Below are 22,205 nucleotides of genomic sequence, written 5' to 3'. Positions count from 1 at the left end.
GTATTTAGAGAGACGCCATTAATGGTACAAATCATAGAAAGATTGGGGTAAACTCATTGCATTACTATGAGACCATTTTTGCCAAGTTTTTCCTAATCATGATGTTTTATCACTCTTGTGAGGGTGGTAACAAGAATTACATGACCCAAGAAGAGAGTTACAATTTACAAAGAGTTTCTTCTATTCGTGTATATGGTGGAAGCATATGTGACCTTTTTCTTATGGTTGCTCCTATCCTCAAGTAGAGAGCATATGCATGCCTAAAAGATGGGTGTAAATATATCCAGCTCAAAGAAGTTTTGTGACCTTGATGGATTGCATGATTAATTGTGGTAAACATTTTCAAATGATTGTAATCCTTCACCTTGTAATGCGAGGTACTCATCCTCACTCTCGTCTTAATGCATTAGAGAGAGAAAGTAAGGAAGAGACTTAAACACAATGACAGAAGACAACTATTCAATGCCTTTCACTATCATTTATACTACTTGAAGAGTAATGATTAACTACTAAGACATGAAATAACAGACATTTAATTGTTAGTTAATACTAAATCAAATCATTGATATTTTATTAGATATTTAATTAATACAATAGACATCTAAAAAGTTAGTAACTTGTTATTACTAGACATTAGCAGATAAATCTCTACTTGTTGACTTGAACCAATGAAAATAGACAGTAAATGAATGACATCGACACACAAGTGTCTTATACACACCCCCCTAAGGCATTTTTGGGCCAAAGACCACTAAAGCAACTTTTCCCCATTCTTGTTGCCCACTGTAAAACCTCCAACAAAATGCAAATATAATGATGAATTCAAACTTCTATTTTCATTGGTTGTTCGGGTCATCATGTGAAAAGACACTTAAAGAGACTCTATGATGTGCCCTGCATTACACCTGATAGGAGAGAGAGAGAGAGAGAGAGAGAGAGAGAGAGAGAGAGGCAGAATTGAGATGAAATGTGATGTTAAATCTATCCCAGAGTTCCAATTAAATATGGAAGTCACTGTGGAAATCACCAACAACAATTCATGAAACAAAATATGAAATTGAAATCATTCAAGAACATGTGAATTTTTTTGTATACTTTGCATTTTTCTTTATTCCCAATGGAGGGCAACAGTGTCATGTATGAATGAGTACAGAACTTTATATATCTTTACAAGAGAATCTCTGAATTGGAGCTGCCATCTTTACACTGGGAGTCTGGTTTCTGTGTGGTTAGTGTAAATATATAGTGGAATATTATAACATCTCCAAAGGATTAATGGCACTGAAAGTTTTTGCAGCTGCCAGTAACCATCTTTACTATACTAACTAAGAATCGATCATATCACCAGGAACCTGCAACTTCCTGTGCCAAGTGGAATGGTTATATAAAAAAACCTTTTTTGTCAACTGATACATCTTTCTTTCAATCTTTTTCTGTCAGGCAAAAGAGCATTGTGCATAGACATCATTCCCATCAAATGAGAATGGACCATACATGCAACTGATCATGTAAGCTTCCGACTCTACGCTGTTCTCATAGGTATGTTGATGCCACTGTACTACTGGAAGCATTGTATGATCATGTTCACGATATAAGTTGATATATAATCTTGTCGAACATCCCTAAGAGAATGTGATACCCCTTGATATGCCATATTCTTAAAACATCTCTATGGCTCAATCTGATATCCACACTATTCATACAACTCTGATATTTACAACTACTAACTGGAACTAGGTGTCGTCAAAACCTTGTAAGCTTGAATTATTCAATACAAATATCTGATGTAGGAAATGTTGAAATCGCATTGAATAAAGAGTTGGATCAACAGCTGAAATGGCAAGGGGATTAGATTGTATTGATTTGTATGCATGTTCCAATTTTTTACTCCAGTCATACTCCTGTAAGATATCAATGATACCCATGTAAAGAACAACTTCATGGCCTGTTGTGCATGACTTATGATGACATTTCCAATTGCTCTGACAAGATTTTGCATGCATTTTCATGCCAATTTGTATGTCATTCCTGCTGTTTCTTGAGGGGAAGAATAATCAGTGCGTGTTATAATTACCTCACTGGTAATAAAAAAACCTGATTAAATGATCACCTTAACGTTGTTCTTTCGACAGCTTTATGTTCCTTTGCATCTGCTTCCACAGAGCTTTTTCTTCCTTGGACAGCAGTAGATTCCTCGGTTTGTTGAACTGAACATGAATCTACAATAAGGAATGAAACTCCACACTTTAATAAAAGAAGGTAATATAATGCTCAATTTAAGGCACACCAACTTGCCATTTGTGTGTTGAAATGAATGTGGGCATACTTCCATACCCACCACAAACATAGGACATCGACATGAAAATTACGCTTCTATCTAATAACATAAGATTACCATATAAAATGCAAGAACCAAGGAATTTCCTCTACTATCGAAAAGCAGGTACAGATTATGAATACTGTGTACAGCATTGAATGCATTGAAAAATGGATTGAACCATACCAAAGAGGAAGAAAGACCGACATAGATTCATATTATAAAACTCTTCTATTCATAAAAATGCAGAAGGGTACAGATTCATCTAATAAAAATCTTCTATCTATGAAAACGCCTGATCATCTGATAAATTTAATTGAAGGATTTAAAAGAACATACCAGTTTTAGAAATGGTGGTTGGTACTATCATTTCATCCCGCAAGCAAACCGCCTGATCAAGTCCTTGACTATAAGATGACCCTTTTGGTGGCTGATCCTTGAAATGAATTCCTAATAACAGGCTGTAGTCCATGATATGTTGAGACTCAAGAAATTTGCAATCAACTCGAATTTGCCTGGTAAAACAGAATCTCTCTCTCTCTCTCTCTGGGCCATGCTGGGCCCCCTGGGCCCTGGACATTAACATATCATCATAATCTTTCTCTCATTATATTTATTTTTATACACAAGAATGCATTACTAATATAGGATGCAATCATGCACGAGCAACCAGTAGAATGCCTACACAATAATACATGAATGAGACTATAAAAAGCAACTCTTATAACATTCCCGTTTGAGTGAAGATTTTGAGTTGTTAGTGGAAAATGTAGCATCGAACATATAGATTCTGAGTTATATGTGAGAACAGTTATCTTTCGAGGATGCAAGGTTCCCTAATAAATGATGAATGGTGGAGTAATGCATAAAAATGGTTCCCTCATAAATAAAGATAGATATGAGTTGTTAGCAAAAGTTGGGACGCTAGCAAAAAGACAAGTCTTACATCACTCTTTTTCCCTGACAATCTGATCAGGTGTTCAGACTTGGCAGCAAGCACATTATCATGATGCAGTCATGCTATTCAGGGTACAAAAAAGAAAAATACTTACTCTAGCATTCTCTCCCTTGAGCATGGATCAAGGTGGAATACAACATCCAAGTCAAGATCCTTGAATATAGTACTCCCCCTAATCTCAGATTTATTTGTGGTCCGGCCATCTGAAGAACCCTTCAAATCAAAAATCTTATGAATTTGTGAGTCTGAAGAAACAATATTGCCCATCACCATAAAGCGAACCTGACAACCAACATTCTTGGCATTCAAATACAGCAATTTAAAAGAGCATATACTGCACAGTAAGTATCCACATACCTTCTGACCACCTGAAAGTTTGACACAATGGAGGCCAAAAAACTTTGTAAGCAGAGTATTTTTGTACATGCAGACATGATTATAGTACTCTGGTAACATTTTGAGAAACATCTGCATGATGAGTTTTTGTTATACAATTATCAGAGGAGACATGGAATTCGCATCAGTCGCTACAGGCTCATATTTCAGTCATTGCTAACTAGCATGAAATATGATGATATGGATCTTATTCTATAATATTCTGAAATTGACAATTAGATAATTGCACTAGTAGATATACCTTCACTTCTGCCTTCCTCAAGGTTTTTATCATAAAGAGCTCGTCTTGTGATAAATAGAATACACAGCCACTCTTCCCAGGAGAAGGAAGCTCTCTAAAGTCACCACTTTCGCAAATGGATGACATATAATCTTTTGACTCCACTTTGAACAACTTTCTCAAATTTCTGAAGAAGATGAATCTTGTAATTAGCTTTTTAATACTAGTCACCCCTAAATTAACATTCCAAGACAAAATCATAGGACAAACCTAAAAACGGCAGGACAATAGTCAGTCCATTCAAATCCAGATGTAACGTAATAAGACTGAGAATGATCTCTGCAAAAGTCCACACTCCGCACAGCTTTGGGCCCAAAGTCGGAAGGAAAAAGTTGATTGTTCTTGCAATGTGCACCTTCCATGATGGAATACCTGATAATACAATGAGAAAAGCTCAAAATATAGATTTTAAGTCCCAATCTTGCAATGGATGCCAAATCTGGCAGACTAACCAAATAGATACCTGATTCCCAGCTGCAAAGCAAGGACTAGACTGTAGTTCCTGTGGCCTTTCCTGATGTACTCTCCAACTCGCCTTCCACATTCCATTTGCTGTGAGCTATTCTCACTCTCTGACTCAGACATCATGCCTAAACTAAACTCATTCTGGAAGCTACTTGGCCTAGCGAAAAAGGAATCACAGAGATTAACTTCTGACGGTGATTTACAAAAACCATCCCCACATGTATCAGACATTCGCGGCCGCTCACAAACAAGGTTGTATTCTTGGTTGTATCCACCAATGGAAGAAAGCATATCCATCATCAACTTCTCAGATGAAGACTTTTCGCTTGATGTCATCGTCTCTTGTATGGGGAAAACATCACAGCTCATTAGCCGATTTCCTCCAACAACTGAAGGCATTTTACAATCTATGCCTGCAACACCAGGCAAACTCGTAATATCTTTACGATTTCTTCCTGGTGAACAAAACCTACCCACACCACATCTTGAACCTTGTATCCAGGCTCCTACATAGATATTTCCATCTGCCCAGGTGTAAATACCATGCCCGTGAGGTAGCCCATTCAGCCACTCCCCATCATAACTATCTCCACTAACCCACTTAAGAACACCAATTCCACACATCATTCCACTCCTCCAATCACCAATATATTCACTTCCATTGCTCCAAAAGTATCTCCCTTGACCTTCAGGCACATCCAGTTTCCAAAACCCTTCATATACATCTCCATTCTCATACATTTTCCTTCCAAATCCATGTTTTTTATTCAGAATCCAATTTCCTTGGTAAACAGTACCATCTGCTCCGGTATAAGTACCCACCCCATGCAGATTACCGTCCATGACCTCACCGTTGTAGAACGCACCCGATGGCCAGAAGATTTTGCCCATGCCATCTGAGCAGATATATTTCATATAACCTTCTTGACCCATGCCTTTAACGCCATCATTGTCTTTCATCAAAGACCCACTATGTGTTTCTTGCTTTGGTTTGAAATGAAGAGGTGATGAATGCAATGATATTGTGCTTTGGTTATCCATATGTTGGTCTGCATACTTGCTCTCATCATCATCATCTGCATGTGCTACAGGCCCAGACATACAGAAGAAGCCACTGGGCGCCATCTCTTCAGCCCAAACAAAGCTCTCTTTAGTTTTATCAGTCCAAATAAAGTCCCCTTCGGTCTTATCAGCCCAAAAGAGCTACCAATATACAGCTTCGTATGTATCAAGGGAGCAATAAACAATAAAGTCTAGATGATGGACATGCTGACTGCATCTTCAAAGAAGAGGAAGAGAATAGAACTAGTGAAGCAATAATATTATACCCTCCATGAGGTTCGTGTATGGTTCCCAGAGTATAAGTCTTCCATAGGATTACGAAAGCTCGGCTTATCCATAATTTTTTGTTAACTTGAAGTCTGCAGAGAGAGACAATAGATTTAATTGGAACCCATCAAGAAGCTAAGTTATTTCTGCCCCCCCCCCCTTCTCTCTCTCTCTCTCTCTCTCTACTGGAAACCTATAATCAAGATCCTTACACATGCATTTAGCTACCCTCCGTTGAGCAGCAAGAATGATATGAGGAAAGATCACAGATTCATGGCGCTAATATATTGCTGAACACTATCTCTCACACTACTTGGAAGAACAACCGCAATTACCCTCCATGATGAGGAAATCTCTGGGAGACTGAGCAACCACCAAGATGTATCATGGCAATTGTGGATTATGATTGAACAAGAAGATCTTATGGCAGTTTCTAAATGGCTTCTAGTTTCTTCCAAAGCTCTACTTTCCACTTTATGTTCATGGATATAACCTATCTCTCTCTAAATTCTACTTTCCATTTTATTATGTTCCCAAAACTCAAGATTCTCTCTCTTTAATCAGAGCTATCTAGCATATCTTGGTTTCTTCCAAAGCTCTGCTTTCGGTTTTATGCATATGCAATACAACACATTTCCCTGCCTCTAAATTCTACTTTCTACTTTATTTTCGTACAATTGAAGCATCTCTCTCTCTCTCTTTAAATTCAATATACAGTGCTATGCGGCATACCTTGGTATCTTCCAAAGCTCTACTTTCAATTTTATGTTAATAGAATTTCTCTCTCTCTCTCTCTCTCTCTCTCTCTCTCTCTCTAGCATACCTTGGTTTCTACCAAAGCTCTACTTTCCCATTTCATGCTCATTCATATAACCCATCTCTCTCTGAGCACAATCAACATACAGTGATCTCTAGTATACCTCGGACTTGGGAAAAGGACTTATCGTCTCTATCATTACCTCTGAAGATCAAGATAGAGAAAAGAAATGAAGAGAGATGATATCTATGTGAACTAGAAACGGAGCAAAGTACAATAAAAATGCACCATCATTACCTTACCTCTGAGAAATGAAGCTTTCTGTCGAGTAGATGAATATGCACTATGATCCATGTGCAGAGCCTGTAAGAAACAGAGAGAAACCGAGAGAGATGGAAAAAACTCAGCTTTATCCCATGTTCTTCTTTCTCTAATACAGAAACATAGTTAGAAGAAGATGAAAGCTTTCTTTTTCTACTGTTCATTTAAGGATTTGAAAAAAGGCATGATTGTAAGTAGTATTCAGCATTTTCTCTGAATCAAATTGAATGCTTTGACAGGGATTGATGGATGAGAGAGATAAATGTGTATATATGAAAAGAGTGTTATTCTGATTCCTTACTGAACCCTAATCCTTCTTGAAGAAAGAGTGGACAAATAGTCAGAAGACAAGGAAAAGACGGCTTATTTCTTTCTCTCACTCTCTCTCTCTCTCTACTTTTCCATTTTATCATATTTTTCTTCTTCTCTTTTCTCTGAAAGGAAATTATTTTCCTATTCAAGTATCTGAATCTCTAAGATTTTGAAAGTACACATACTCCATTGCTGAATGCAACGCAGGCTCTGGCTAGACAGAAGTCCTAATTTCATCAGATGAACCCAGAGCCTCGACAACCCGGTTGATAGAAACTCCTACTTTTATTCAATAGAAATCCTCCAATCCTTGCTAACCCACTTGATAGAAAACCCTAATTTTATCAAAAGGATCCTTATGTCTTAGACAACAAATTTCACAGAAAACTCTGATTTCATCTTAGAAACCCTAACTAACCCTGTTGACCGAAAACCCTATTTTCATCGGTGGAAACATTAAACTCTAGACAACTCCGTAGACAGAAAACCCTGGTTTCGTAAGAGGAAAGCCTAAATACTAAACAACCCAGTAAACGGAAATGGTAATATTTCATCCGTGTAAACCCTAATTACAGCAGAGAAAGCCCAATTGACAGAAAATCTTAATTTCATCAACTGGAACCTAAGCAAAGCAATACCTACATGCCCAGTTGACAGTAAACCCTGATTCCGCCAGATAAGCTATGGTGAAGCAAGAGGATATTTTTACACAGGGAACCCTGATTTTCATCAGACAAAGCTATGATGAAGCAATTTGAGATTTCACAAACATTCTGAGAACTCTTAATAGAAAGACATGGCTTCTCTATCTCTCTCTGATTTTGAAGCCTTCTTTCTGTCACTGCAATTAAAACTGGGCTGAGTATAGCTTACTATCATTTCAGGGGTTTAGTAGAGACTGTGCAAACCCCTGCAGAAACAGAGAAATGAGTTCTTACTAAACTTAGCAGAATGTAACTATTTGGCTTAACTTTGGGATGGACCAAAACAAACAAAAAATAATAATAACTACACAATAATACCATATGTATAGACTCATAACCAGTTAGGCCTATCTAACTAACTAGCTTTGGCTATGGTTATGGCTATGGCTATGGTTATGGCTATGGCTATGGCTATAGCTAGCTTGGCAAAACTCACAAAACATATACATATGTATATGTATGTAGTGTAAAATCTCCTCTGTTTTCTTTTGTTCTTTTGTCTATGCTTTAAAACTCTGCTCATATCCAACAAAAGTTTGTTATGTAGACACTTAAGAGACCATAAGTTTTGTTTTGTAGTCTTCTCTCTCTCTCTCTCTCTCTCTCTCTCTCTCTCTCTTCCAACCCGAACCAAAGTCTGGTTGCTTCCGCTCGTTTACCACCAAGAGTCCTCTTATTGTGGGGTGGACTTGGGTTCCAGGCTGAGACTCACCCTAGTTTCTTATAGCATTTGATGATCGGGACGAAAAATTTGCCTCACCTCGCAAGCGAGAAGACGGGTTCTCATATCTAGTGTTCGATGAACCCCCTCCCGGAACTCGTATCAGGTTTTAGCCCCCATCCAAAACAAGACATCTCCGGTTCTTCCGTGATAGAGCGTGCGAAAAGTAACAAGTGCATGAAATGCGTGAACACATGAAACAAGCTCCCTTGGCCAGATCTTGACGAGGTTCTCAAACTGAGTTGGATTTGGGGGATCAAGAAGCATTTGAGTTCTAATAGCAAATGCAACCAACATCTAAAATTGTGGCGTAGAGGATTTCTATGCAAACATCGAAGAGAATTGGAGATCTTCGAGTAGGGGGAGTATTGATTTCTTGCCGATGTTGGAAGGAGACATTATCTAGATGCTCGGTTGTTCAAACATGGCGTGAATGTCAGTGCATATTGATGTTAAGCTCTCCACATTATCATGTTTCCCCTTTGTGAACTAGACCTAGGTATCTTGCAGTGCATTGTGGAGACGAGATTCATTGCTTATGCACCACTTTAGGTCATGCACATTTTTCCTGTTTTCAAATCGTCGCAACCTTGTAGCGTACATTAACTAAACATTGGGAACACTTCATTAACACCTCCATAAATCTAAATTGAACCATAAAATCTATCTATCATATACTATGAGTTCTTTCCATACTTCTTATCAACAATCTTATATGGTCTATACTACGCGAAAAGTTGTTCCATATCATACATTTATCAATCATTAAAAGAACTTGACTGTCCATAGTCATACAATAAGTTGTTTCATATTCCATCACCTATTAAAGCTTCGAATAAGATACTTACACATAGAAACTTTTATAAGACCCGTTGCTTACAAGAATAAATGTGAGTTTCTCCAAGTTGCATATCTTCAAATAAAGAAGGAGATTCATGCATGATAGAGAGTTTTTGGTACCTTGCAACGATGGACCTCAATACATTGGTTGACTTGCAAAGCAAGAAATATTGTGCCCTGATTTAAAACAATCTTTATGTTAAAATTAAATGTTGTATAGCCATAGCCCTTCATACGTTATCTGAGAATGGATACATCTTGGAGGTTTCATCACAATGAATGGCGCTTTTGAAACAAATTGTCATAATGTTATGGTGAAGGTTTCTGGATGGGGCGGCAACAAACGGGCAAAATGTAAGTAAGTAAGAATCGAATTAGTAAATAATATGCTCACATCATATTGCTTTTACAATACTATAGTAAGTAAAATTATTGCATTATGTATGAATAGTTGTTAATGCATAAATTCAAAGAGACATGGAAGTTTGGTACAACTAACTTGATGAGAAGTTGATGGATAGGGACATACAGAGAGAGAAGTTGAGAGAGAGGGAGAGAGAAGGAGAGAATGTTGTGAGCCATGAACCATGTCACATGGACCACCATCTTTGCAAAGGCGTTATTTTGAATTATTATTGTTTTTGGTTAATGTTTAAAATATTCAAAAACATTCACATATCCTACCACACGGTAGAAAACAATTTGTTCGATAAGTTATTTTTCATTGTTAAATAAACTTTGTAATTCATATGATATACCGAAAAAAAAACATGTACTTTGAAGTTTCGTTGTTATCGCTTTTTTGAACTTGACAGCATATGAGTAGATTTTTGGCTTCTTTCTTGTTTCTTTCTACCGTATCTCCATTTGTAAGACAATAGTTGGATTCACACTAGAACTCCAAACATACACCTTTCAATCCTCCATATGGGAGTTTACCTAGGTCAGCAAATTTTTAGAACAACCATCAGAAATGAAGGTCAATGATTTTAATCATGTATATATGTTGTTCTTATCACGGTGTTGTAGAGCAAGGTTCGCCAAATAACATTTACACATTACTGATGGATACCATTTGTATAAGGTAATGTAACTTTCGTTCCCACCTGACATTGTCTAATTAAAATTATACCAACGTTATTTTAGTTATAGTAGGAGAGGAAACATTGATCATCGGGTTATTGATGTGAATTGTGTATGTGCAAACGCTACAGGAATTTTCAAACAAAAAGGGAAATAAATGTATTTATCTTTATATTGTGGTGGTGGTTATTGCACTTTGCTAAATGGGCATGGCAAACTTATTTAGTCTCAAAATCATCAACATACATATGTAATCATTGTCATCCCAACCTAATCATATTACATAGTATGACATGTTTTGGTCATTCATTCAAATTGTCACTAGAAAAACCCACATGTCATTGTGTCCTAAAATGGGATTTATAGTGAGAAATAATAAACTACATCTCTTACTCCTTAGATTACTTCCATCCCCTCATTTGGATTTCCTTTCTATCATGAAAGGAGATGTATAACACAAAGTCGAGGTTTATTAGGTGCTATAGGTTCTTATTGATGCAAATACAAGGCTCGACATTTAGAATGCTTCATATATTTTATTTGTACTAGCTCCATGTTGCATCATTACTAATTGCACATATCAAAAGCATATGGGAAATTGTTCCCACGTTTCAAGCCGTCAATCACTGCAATAATATTCCAAATGATTCGATATAAACGTTAATAAACATTTATTTTTACTGTAGGAATGTAATAATCATGTAATTTATGACATTGAGCTATGATTTTTTTTATGTGATGTTTAGTGTAACAATGTACTAAGACGGTGTAATGTTGATGATCACATACACATACACATGTGTGCGAATGTACATACTATACAAATGCATGAATAAGGTCTCGAGTATATAAATATGTATTTTACAAAGTAACCTTATGAACATATTTACTCAACAAGACATGCTGATAAATGTATTGTATACTTTATGGATATCGTTGAAGTAATTGATATTTGCACACATTACTTGTGGTAATTGGCCATGATCAACATGTGGCGTGAAGTTTGAGTAAAATTTGCACAACTATAAATAACTACATAATCAATCACCTTTAGGATTTACCAAATGTCTACTTCATATGCTTTCTTCCAAGAATTACCATACGGTTTTTCCCCGTTGAATGGATAATCATGCATAAAATTATGATATAATTGCAACGTTTCCTAAACTTCTAGTTCACGAGTTCTCATCGTTCTTGTTTCCTTATGCATTAATTCTCATGTGGTAGATGAGCTAGATTCACCATTTTCAATGTGTCTATACACCAAGACAAATGTATAATACTCGCAAAAAGGTTTATTACGACATTTTCATTCATCCATCTTCCTACACATAGATATGAACACCCCGTGTATTTGCGTGTAATTAATCCCTTAAAAGACAAACATATCGATGGAGAAAATTCCCAACAATCAAGGACCTCGAACCTTCAAAATCTTACACCAATGGAGTCAACAAGACTAGGACACATAATCGAAGGAAATGTGTAATTGTGAACTAATATGTTTGGCATATAAATAGGCACATAATCGGAATACCATACACACTAAACTAAAAATAGGCTTTCCACATTTCTCGAAACAAAGGTCATCATGATTTTTAGGCCTTGGTCAATGGTGAAGGATGTACCAAATTTTGAATGAAGGCTTGACCATAGACTATAATGGTTTGTGTTGAACAAGCTGTGCTCACCCGCAAGCTAACTCCTAAACTATAGGCCACACGATTGGGGCCTAGTCAACCACCCTAGCTTATGGTGTTGTAAATTGTAATATGAAGACTTCTTCTAATTCTTCCATGACTCTAGCATAGTATTTAAGACATCATTTAACTTGTGTCCAAAAAACCTCCCTTCTAAACCAATAATTACAATATCATCAAATCATACATGTGTAATGTTCAATTCAAATTGCCTTGTATAATAACCTAATCCCAAATTCGAAACTATGAGCTATGGTACTTTTATGAAATTTCTCTTCACAAACATGAAAACGAGGATACCATGTAGTAAAAGCCATGTAAAGAGGATTTGATTTTTACCGAACTTTACCAAAATACCCTAACATTTAGATGAAATTCCTATAATACCCCTCATTTCTTGAAAGTTCTAATGTATCTTTCTATACCACTCTCTAGCAAGAAAGGAGGAGAGAGAGAGAGAGAGCTTGTGGAGAGAAGAATGAGTAAATTGAGATTTTGGAAGGTTATTTTTTGAATTTTGAAAATATGTGAGTATTTTGTGAACAAATAGGGGTAAATCTCCCAAATGCAACAAAGAATTTACCCTTTGCACATAATAAAGACTCAAGAGTTTTGAGGTATGTACGTGGAATTCATTCCAAATTGTTTGATATCCAATTGCAATAATTTTGGGTTAGAACTTAAATATAGAATTGCTAAAGCGATTATCATGTATGGTACCAATATAGATTAACAAACTATCACGTTAGAACCTCATACCATAACCTAAATTCTATTTATCAATTGCCAACATGAATCCCTTGAACATTTTTAAGAATGATTAATTGCATCTTGAGATCTTCGATTTTAAAGTCCAAAAAAGAAAAGATAAATAATATGATATTAAATGAGAACAAAAGGAAGAGGAGTATGTGTTTTCTTGATATAAGTTTGATGATGACACACAATCCTTGAAGCCCATGTAAAAGATTGAGATAATACCCATAAGACCATGCAAAAGATTTGAATGATATGTGGTTCATACCTAGGAGGTAACACCTTTCAATAGATTTTTTGCTACAATAAAAGGAAACCAACAAAAGATTTATCTACAATATATATGGAATAAGTGGACACACTTAGAGTTTACACTGACTTTGTAACTTTGGAGGTGAATATATGATCTCAAATACGAGGTTTATCCAAATTACCATGAAGAGAAGGACGCCGAATAAAAAAAGTTCATGACAAAATATAAACCACCACCAATAAAAACTTTGATTCTTATTCTCAAATTCTCATATTTGACATCAAAACATGACCTGAATATCAATTTTCTGTGTGTTTGTCACGGGTGTGTGGGAGAGGGGGTGATCGAAAGCAACGAGAGAATCAAATCTTAAGCCAATCTAACTTAAGCAACAACAAAAGAGAAGAGAAAAAACAGTCCTCGTGTCCCATAAGAGTTTGTGTCCACATTTACAATATTATGAAAGGAGTAGTGAATAAAGGAATGAATACACACAAATATCTATATAATCTAACACACATAGATAATGTAAACATAGCATGGGGCACTACACTCTAGAAAGGTAAAAAAAGAAAGGAAGAAGAAGACTTTGAATGTTAAAGCTCAAAAGGTGGGGAGGGGTTATGAAGCACTTGTTGCATATATGATGGTGAGATCATGATGGGGAAGCATATATACATAATAATGGAATGAATGATATAATAAGATTAGATTGATTGAATGGACAAAGAGTAGTAGTAGTCATTGGGGGGCATAATGAGTGTTCATTCATTCAAGGCATGTGGAGGAAGAGCTAGAATAATTGATAGGATTGATTTGATTTGATTGGATTGTATTAGATATATTTACCTATCCATCCATCCATCCATCTATTAGAATCTCGATACAAGTTTATACATATGTAGATAGACAGAAATATAAGCCTATCCATGTGTGTATCTAAGTTTATAGGGAACACACATTTCCATCTCACCCCCTTATTGGGCATTGATTGAATGAAGGTAGAAGAACAATAACAACAGCAGCAACAAAAAAGCAGCCCAAAAAGGTGGCAGCTTTTTTTGCTTTCATTAGATGAGGGTCAAAACATTTAAAGTTTCAAAAAAAAACCAAAAAAGTTTTTTTCTAGGGTTGGTTGTGCAGTGTGCCATTTCAAATATTGATTGGATTTCTCCCATATCACCCAATCCCATTTAATTCTTCTTTCAAGACACTTTACCCCCCCCCCCCCCCTTCTTATTGCATCTATCTTACTATAGTGAGTGTGTACACAAAGACATAGGGACATCTAACTTAACATTCCCTCACTACCCACATGAGAGAGAAAGAGAGATGAGCTCATCTAAATAGGTCATTACTCCAGAGAGAGAGAGGCAGAGCCATAAAACTCAAGTCTAGGAGACACATAAGACAACCTTGGAGACACCTAGATCTCCACAAACATACAATCGTCATCATCATTGGGAAGCATCGAAAGCTCAATGTTAAGACTCGTAAATCATAATTGTGCAAGATGATGCAGTAGTCAAAAGGTTAAACATGACCAATATAGCGTCTCACTTATTATTATTATTATCTTTTATGCAAAGTTTTGCTAATTCTCATTTTCTTTGAGCACGTGAACAAGCTATAAGTTGTGTTTCATGTTAACCTCCATGGCAACATTGAACTCTTTAGAGACGTTAACACATTTCTTCTTCTTCTTCTACCACTACTTTATACATTGTTATTTATACCTTCTTGCTTAGGAGAATTTTGACATGAAACATGAAAGAGAAGCTCATGATACCAAACCTTTGCCTCGTGTTTGTTGCAAATGATTTATTATAATATATCTTAAAATTTTGTATGCATACCTTTAATTTTCGAATTTTAATGGCTATTCTAAAATATCGTTAGTGCAAATTCCAATGATTTTGGTTTCTCTTTTGGAATATGGCATGAATGGTAACATGCATCAAACTTTAGAAACACAATAGGTAAACAATGTGACATGAAATTCAATCAAGGTCATCTCATAGTTGGAAACAAAATGCAAGCAAAACCTCGTTGCAAATGATTTATTATAATATATCTTAAAATTTTGCATGCATACCTTTAATTTTCGAATTTTAATGGCTATTCTAAAATATCGTTAGTGCAAATTACAATGATTTTGGTTTCTCTTTTGGAATATGGTATGAATGGTAACATACATCAAACTTTAGAAACACAATAGGTAAACAATGTGACACAAAATTCAATCAAGGTCATCTCATAGTTGGAAGCAAAATGCAAGCAAAACCTCATCCAATCATCATATACACTAAACTTCCCCTTTCTTGGCAAAAAAGAAAAAGAGTTTAGTTATTTTAAGCCCAGGATCGAGGCCTCTTACCAATGCTCATTGGTAAGCTTTGATCTACATATTTAAATCAACACTTTTCTAGCTATGACTAAAGCCAATGACTTGGTGCCCATTTGCTATGACTAAAAGAAGGCAATACCAACAATTTTAAGTGTGACCAATTGTTTAGTATGACATGGAATGTAGTAATAGCCAATCCTTGAGTATATAAGATGAAAGTTTAGGTCTTCACTACTTACTAAAAAAGTACTACAATGTGATAGGTCCATGTTTTTGTTTGACAATTTGTTATGTGTGCAAAGTGAGATGGAGATAAGAAACTAAACAAAGGTTTTGTTACACAGTGTCAAAGTGAACCTTGGCCGTTAATGTAGGTTGGGGAATTCATCACATGTATACAATGCTTGTTTAGGTATCTTCATTGTCTTTTACAATAATTACTTAGTGACTAATTTTCATTACATTTGGTTATCATAAGGTGTGTAACCTTCACTTTTCATTTTAATAGCCAAGCTATGAAGTTTTGAATAGATTAAATCACTTTGACCATGGGTTGTATCTCCCACAACAAAGGCATGGGCAATTTCATTAACCTCTATGAAGGCCTTCCCTGGCTTCTTCCATGAATTAACAAACTGTTTTAGCTCTCCAATCTCATTTCCATTCCTTCGCATACAAGCCTCGGAATAAATATTCGACATCAGTTGTAGGCTAGCAGCATCCCTATGATTTGTTGTGAGTACTTGTTTGAAGAATCGCTCTCCTTTCTCTACATTTCCATGTGACCGACAACGCGATAACAATGATGTCCAGCCAATTATATCAGGGTGGAATGGCATCGTTTGTAGGAAATCATCAACCTCATTCCAACAACCTGCATTGGCAATAAGCGTAGCTAGACAATTAAAATGAGAGATTTTTGGTGTAAGACCATAAATTTCAGTCATTGATGAGAACAACCAACAGCCTTCATGTAGAAATCCCATCTGAGCACATGTTGAGAGAAGGCCGAGAAACGTCACATCATCTGGTTCAAGGCCTTCACGTTTCATTTGCTCAAAAGCTTCAATCACAGATGCAAATTTGTTTTGTTGTGTATACCCTGCTGCCATTGTACTCCAAGTGATAACATCACGATGGAGGGTCATTTCAAACACACTATAAGCATCATTTAGACTGCCACATTTGGCATACATGTCTATAAGTGCATTACAGGAGAGCTTATCGGAGATGAGATTATTTTCAACCATGAGACAATGAACTAGTTTCCCTTCACTTACGGCCAGCATATTTGAACATGATGATAATACACTCAGAAAGGTGGTATGGTCTGGGGATATGCCATCCTGCTCTAGCTTTTCCAACAACGAAAGAGCTTTCTCATCTTCTTCATAATACGAATATCCAGTAATCATTGCATTCCATGTCCCTATATCTTGCTTTGGCAAGATATCAAAAGCTCTACGTGAATGCGCAATGCTGCCACATTTTGCATACATATCAATGAGCGTGTTTATAACAAAGACATCACCATCATAGCCATCTTCAATTATCAATGAATGAATCGCCTCACCCTGGCTCAGTAGAGCTAAGTTGCCACATGCTTTCAAAAGGCCGATGAATGTGACATCATCTGGTTGATGGCCCTTCTTTTGCATGTGTTGAAAGACTTCAATAGCTTCTTCACTATGCCCTTGCTCAGCAAACCCAGCAACCATCGCATTCCAAGTAATATTGTTAGGTTGTACACCATCCTCATGCATTTGTTGAAACAGTGTAGAAGCCTCTAAAACACACCCATTCTGAGAATATCCTGCAATCATCGCAGTCCATGTCACCACACTTTTCTGCAACATTCCCTTGAACACACAATATGCATCATCCAAAAGCCCACATCTTGTGTACATGGCGATAAGACTATTACATATAAGTTCATCCATCTCAAAATGAGACCGAACTATATAATGGTGTACAGCTCCACCCTTTCTTATGCATGCATCTGTTGAACATCCTTTGAGCATGCTAAGAAATGTAACATGATTGGGCTTCACTCCACTTTCATGCATGTGCTCAAACAAAAGAAATGCTTCATCATAGTTTCTTTCCAAAAGATGGCAATTTATCATCACAGTCCACGTGACTACATTTTTTTTCCATGAACTGTTGAACATGCTGCATGCATCATGTGAGCTTTTACATCTTGCGTACATGTCTATCAGAGTATTCCTAATAGTTGAATCCATTTCATGATAGGTTTCAACAATATGAGCATGAACTATCCACGCAAGCTTAATATTTGTACAACCTTTCAGAGTACTTATGTGGACACCAGAGTCAGGTTTAATTCCTCTATTTAACATCTCCAGGAATAGTTGAAAAGCTTTGTCAGCCTTGTCTTGTTGAACAAGTCCTGAAATGACTAAATTCCATGTTAATTTTGTGGGTTGAATGTCATTCCATTCCATTTGCCGCAGTAGACAGAGTGCATCCTCATCTCGGCCCCTTTGTTGCAAATTTGCACTAATAAGGGCATGCCATGCCATGATACTGCGCTGAGGAGCTCTAATAAAAACTCCTTGTGCATCTTCCAGGCTGCCAGAATTGGCATACATTTCAATAAGACTGTTATTGATTGGTAAAGATTTTTCATGGCAACCTTCAATGATTTTAGCATGTATCAGTCTACCCTCATCTGGACTTGGTAGTGACGAGCATGCTTTCAATGCATTGCCAAAGACAACACTATCTGGCTCAAATTCCATCTGCCAGAAGTGCCATATGGCTTCCCTACTTTGTCTTTGCTCTACAAGACCTACTATTACAATGGACCATGTGACCACAGATGGATTGGGTAAAGAGGAAAACACATTGCCTGCCTCTTCAAGCATCCCATATTTAACATACATTTCAATTACAGAGTTTCCAACAACAGTATGATGTTCAAGCCCATCTTCAATGATATGACCATGAAAGAGCATACCTTCCATGAGATACTCTCCAACCATGCACGCCTTGAGTATAGAAACGAACAAATGTTCATCGGGTTTTAGATGATCCATTTGATGGTAAATATTGATGGCTTGTTCACCATAGCCAAGCCTGGCATATGCCAATATTATTGCAGTCCATGAAAAGAGATTAGGGTGAGGCAACCTGCAAAACAACCATTGTGCTTCTTGCAAGTTACCACATGTGCCAAACATGCTAATTAGAATGGCCCCAAAAGATGGGTGTGAAGCAAGTCCATTACAAGTTAGCAAGGAAAGTAGATTTCTACCTTTTATTATATCCTTCTTCCTAATGCAACTCTGGAGAAGACTATGGTACATCTCTGGAGGGTTCATATGTCCTTGATGATCAGCTGTATTAAACGCTTTGCAAAGCTGAACACCTTTACAAGTAATTGAAGGCCGCACACTTCCTTTCATAGTCACCATGGAGTAAACACGGAGCCCACAGAAAACATCAATCCCAAAACAATTCCTTTGTTGCCTCCATTGCCCTTGCATATCTTATATGTCGTCATATTTACCTGTAGGTCTGGGCCCTCCATTCTGCAGTAGATGAGAAAAGTAATAAATAATGCGATATATCCCTCACACACATCTATAGTTCTCTTTCAGTTAGGAAATGAAAATGATCCATTGATGAAGCTATAAGGCTTAGCTTCATGTCTATCTATCTATTATGAAGATCATCATTCTTTTGAATCTAGATACTGGGAATTTCTAATTATCACATGTTTCTTTGTCTTTCCCAACGCCTCTAAATACATTGGGGATACAAGAAGATTGTCATTGTGAGCTATACTACATAGCTTACCATTTTACCCAGAATCCCATGCCAGAAATAATCCTAAATACATCCCAAAACATCTTTTTCTGAAAATATTAACAGCATTCTAGAAACCGATTCTGATAAACTCAACAACATCATATGACATGCCTATCATAATGTCTCGACCATATCCTACAACCTATTTTGTCATAACCTCAACAATATCCCAGAAACCCATGATGGTAATCTCAAGCTCCTTTCTTCAATTTGAACCTATAATTTTAAATGAGAATTTAAGTTGTAATTATATTGTATTTAGAAATCTTAACAATACCCTACATCAACAACAATCTCTTAGGACCCATTCTGATCATCTCGATGGTAATGTCAAGTTGAATCCTGTGAGTTTAAATGAGAATGTAAGATGCAATTAATATATTGTGTTTGGCATACAATTCATTTTCTTATAACCTTAAAAAAATCCTAGAAATTCATTCTGATCATCCTGACTGAGTATCAAAGAAATTTATTCCCATAATCTCAACAAATAATCATCTTGCCTTTCTTCAAAGAGTTTTTTTAGGTTACTCTTTACATGTGCGTAACAGTGAGAGCAGTTTCCCTTACCTTTCTTCGTTGATTCTTTGAATCCAAATGAGACTTTAAGATGAAATTGCGTTGTGCTTGGAAAGAGACCCTTACCTTTGCAATTTATCAAGCTGAATTATCTTTTGCAATGCAAATACTGACCTCTACTGCACAACATTTGGAATATGTTCCCAAAGTTATTGATAACCCTTTCTACATATACACACACGCGTACATAAATATATCACAAACATTCAATGTGCAGCTAGTTTGATCTGATAGTATACCATATTTTGCAACGCGCAATTGACGACAATAGGGACTTGATGAGACTCTCATCGATGCAACAGAGAGCAATATATATATATATATATATATATCTACATGAATCAGTAGAGACCTCTTATCAGTCCATCTGATAATCTGCATCGTCCATTGGAGAATTTGTTTCCATCACTCTGTTCAGTCGCTTCTCACAGCCCCATATTCCTCCTGGCTGACCCAAAACCCTCTCTATGGTCTCCCTCGTAACTTTAATACAGGGTGAGTCCTTCAGTTTTCCTTATTTCCCCAGATGCCCCTGGCAGGCAGCCCCTTTTACCTCAAATGTGTGTGTTTTTATCACACTGTACATACCCCCACCTTAGGCTTAAGATATATATATGTATACTCATTTTATGAGACTATGAGACCTTGCTGGTTTGGCAAAGTTCTTGTGTCAAGTTGCCTATCGTCTAATCTATGCCAAAGTACGTCAATCTGGACCATATGCAATGGCATTGGACGCCGATGGTGTTTAGGGATCCTCGCAAATCCCTTGCTTAGGGGTGGTCTGAAGGAATAACAACCTCGTTTATTTCATTGTTTTCAATAATAATATCATTGGTAATAACTAATTATATTGCTTGTATCATATGACTTTGATGAGTATCTTGGAAAGCCATTAGAAAATGTGAATGTGCACTTCATTAGGAAATGATCCCTGCATGCTCTCTAACATCCAATAATTCCACATGAGAATGCCTTCCAACTTAGTCACATAGGCTTTCATCCCCTGCTTAAAGCATTCCACATATTCCAATTTGTGTTGCAATCCCCAATATTGTAGAAATTGGAACAGGTCTCCAACTTGTCATTCGGACCATTTTTTAAAATACCAAGCAAAAACCCATGTTTGAGGCCTCAAATAACAACGGGTTAAGACTTGCCAAATCATCAATAAGTACTTCCAATGATATGTGTTGTGGGGCATTTAACACTACAACATTAAATGAACCTATATGTAGTGTCCTTGAATGGAACGGTACAAAAAAAACTTGTAGTTGACCTTAGCCCTTGTCTCCTTGGACATTAAGGTTGAACCTAATGGGAGCCCACCAATCATGACTCTCTACATGAATACCTTTGTACGAAATGGCAATTGGGAATGCTAACCATGTGCAATCTTTGTCACTAAGCATTAAGCATCGATGATAATCTTATTATTACTAAAATAATAGTTTTCCACGTAAATATTTGTGTGGTTTTGATTTGATGTTGTTTTTATCTAAAAGCTAACTGTATTATGGTAATTAAAGAAAGCATACAAGTATCCTTGTAGAAAACCAATATGATTATAATGCTAATTAGATCCAATGATAGCATCGATAATAATCGTATTATTATTAAAATTAATTTAATTAATAGTTTTACACGTAAATACTTGTGTTGTTTTGATTTGTTGTTGTTTTTATCAAAACGCTAAGGGTATCATGGTAATTAAAGAAAAAACACAAGTATCCTTATAGAAAACTAAAAGCACATCAAGGGTATTTTGTTGTTTTTCACTAAACCAACCAACAATGACTTTGTTGTGCCTGTTCTTACACAAAAAAAACCTACACATACTCACTAAACCCACTTGCACGATAAACTCGAGCCAAAAGTTTACCTTCCATAAGCTTATAAATGAATATAGTCTAAAATGATGGGCTCATTGATTGGATTAAATTAAAGGTTTTATTTATGCGGTGCAAATAGAGTCCATGCACAACATAAGCTAACTATAATACCCATGGGTGAGTTACATTAACAAATGGTGAGGAGCAATCCCAATTGCTATTCAATAACTGCGCATAATAACAAAGTGAAGAATTGTGAAGCACAACCCAACTCACGTATGCTTTTTCTCATTTACAACAATAGATCTCTCTCAATTATTGACTGTTGTTTATTGCAAATCGTATGGTGGAGTCATTTGTTCACCTCCATTCTGTAAGCTCGTTTCTAATCACTAGTTTTTAGTTAAATTATGTTGGCCGG

General features: G+C 36.4%; 2 protein-coding genes across 5 annotated transcripts; both read right to left on the bottom strand.

The window, feature by feature from the left end:
• Positions 1 to 1,071: 1,071 nt before the first annotated feature.
• On the bottom strand, positions 1,072 to 8,108 carry LOC147868743 (phosphatidylinositol 4-phosphate 5-kinase 2-like). 4 transcript variants are annotated; one of them, XM_087323030.1, is made up of 10 exons: positions 7,782 to 8,108; positions 6,800 to 6,865; positions 4,415 to 5,837; positions 4,162 to 4,323; positions 3,913 to 4,078; positions 3,633 to 3,743; positions 3,370 to 3,557; positions 2,657 to 2,832; positions 2,111 to 2,219; positions 1,072 to 2,031 (listed from the first exon to the last, which is right to left on the bottom strand). In XM_087323030.1, the coding sequence occupies exons 3-10, from the start codon at positions 5,539 to 5,541 to the stop codon at positions 1,734 to 1,736; spliced, it is 2,337 nt and encodes a 778-aa protein (XP_087179156.1). In that variant the 5' UTR covers positions 5,542 to 5,837; positions 6,800 to 6,865; positions 7,782 to 8,108; the 3' UTR covers positions 1,072 to 1,733. The 4 variants fall into 4 exon arrangements, with proteins under 4 accessions (XP_087179156.1, XP_087179162.1, XP_087179149.1 ...); XM_087323036.1 differs by having other exon boundaries at positions 6,805 to 6,865; XM_087323023.1 differs by lacking the exon at positions 7,782 to 8,108 and having other exon boundaries at positions 6,800 to 7,334.
• Positions 8,109 to 15,823: 7,715 nt separating this feature from the next.
• On the bottom strand, positions 15,824 to 19,853 carry LOC147868742 (pentatricopeptide repeat-containing protein At4g19191, mitochondrial-like). Its single transcript, XM_087339563.1, has one exon. The coding sequence runs from the start codon at positions 19,046 to 19,048 to the stop codon at positions 15,998 to 16,000; it is 3,051 nt and encodes a 1,016-aa protein (XP_087195689.1). The 5' UTR covers positions 19,049 to 19,853; the 3' UTR covers positions 15,824 to 15,997.
• Between the last annotated feature and the right edge of the window lie 2,352 nt (positions 19,854 to 22,205).

The sequence above is a fragment of the Azolla caroliniana genome, unplaced genomic scaffold, assembly GCF_043228905.1.
Source record: "Azolla caroliniana isolate FFs.n. ecotype wild unplaced genomic scaffold, voAzoCaro1.0.p SCAF_1, whole genome shotgun sequence".
Classification (NCBI taxonomy): Eukaryota; Viridiplantae; Streptophyta; class Polypodiopsida; order Salviniales; family Salviniaceae; genus Azolla; species Azolla caroliniana.
Note: the sequence above shows the minus strand (reverse complement) of the source record. Positions and strands in the feature narration are given on the sequence as shown.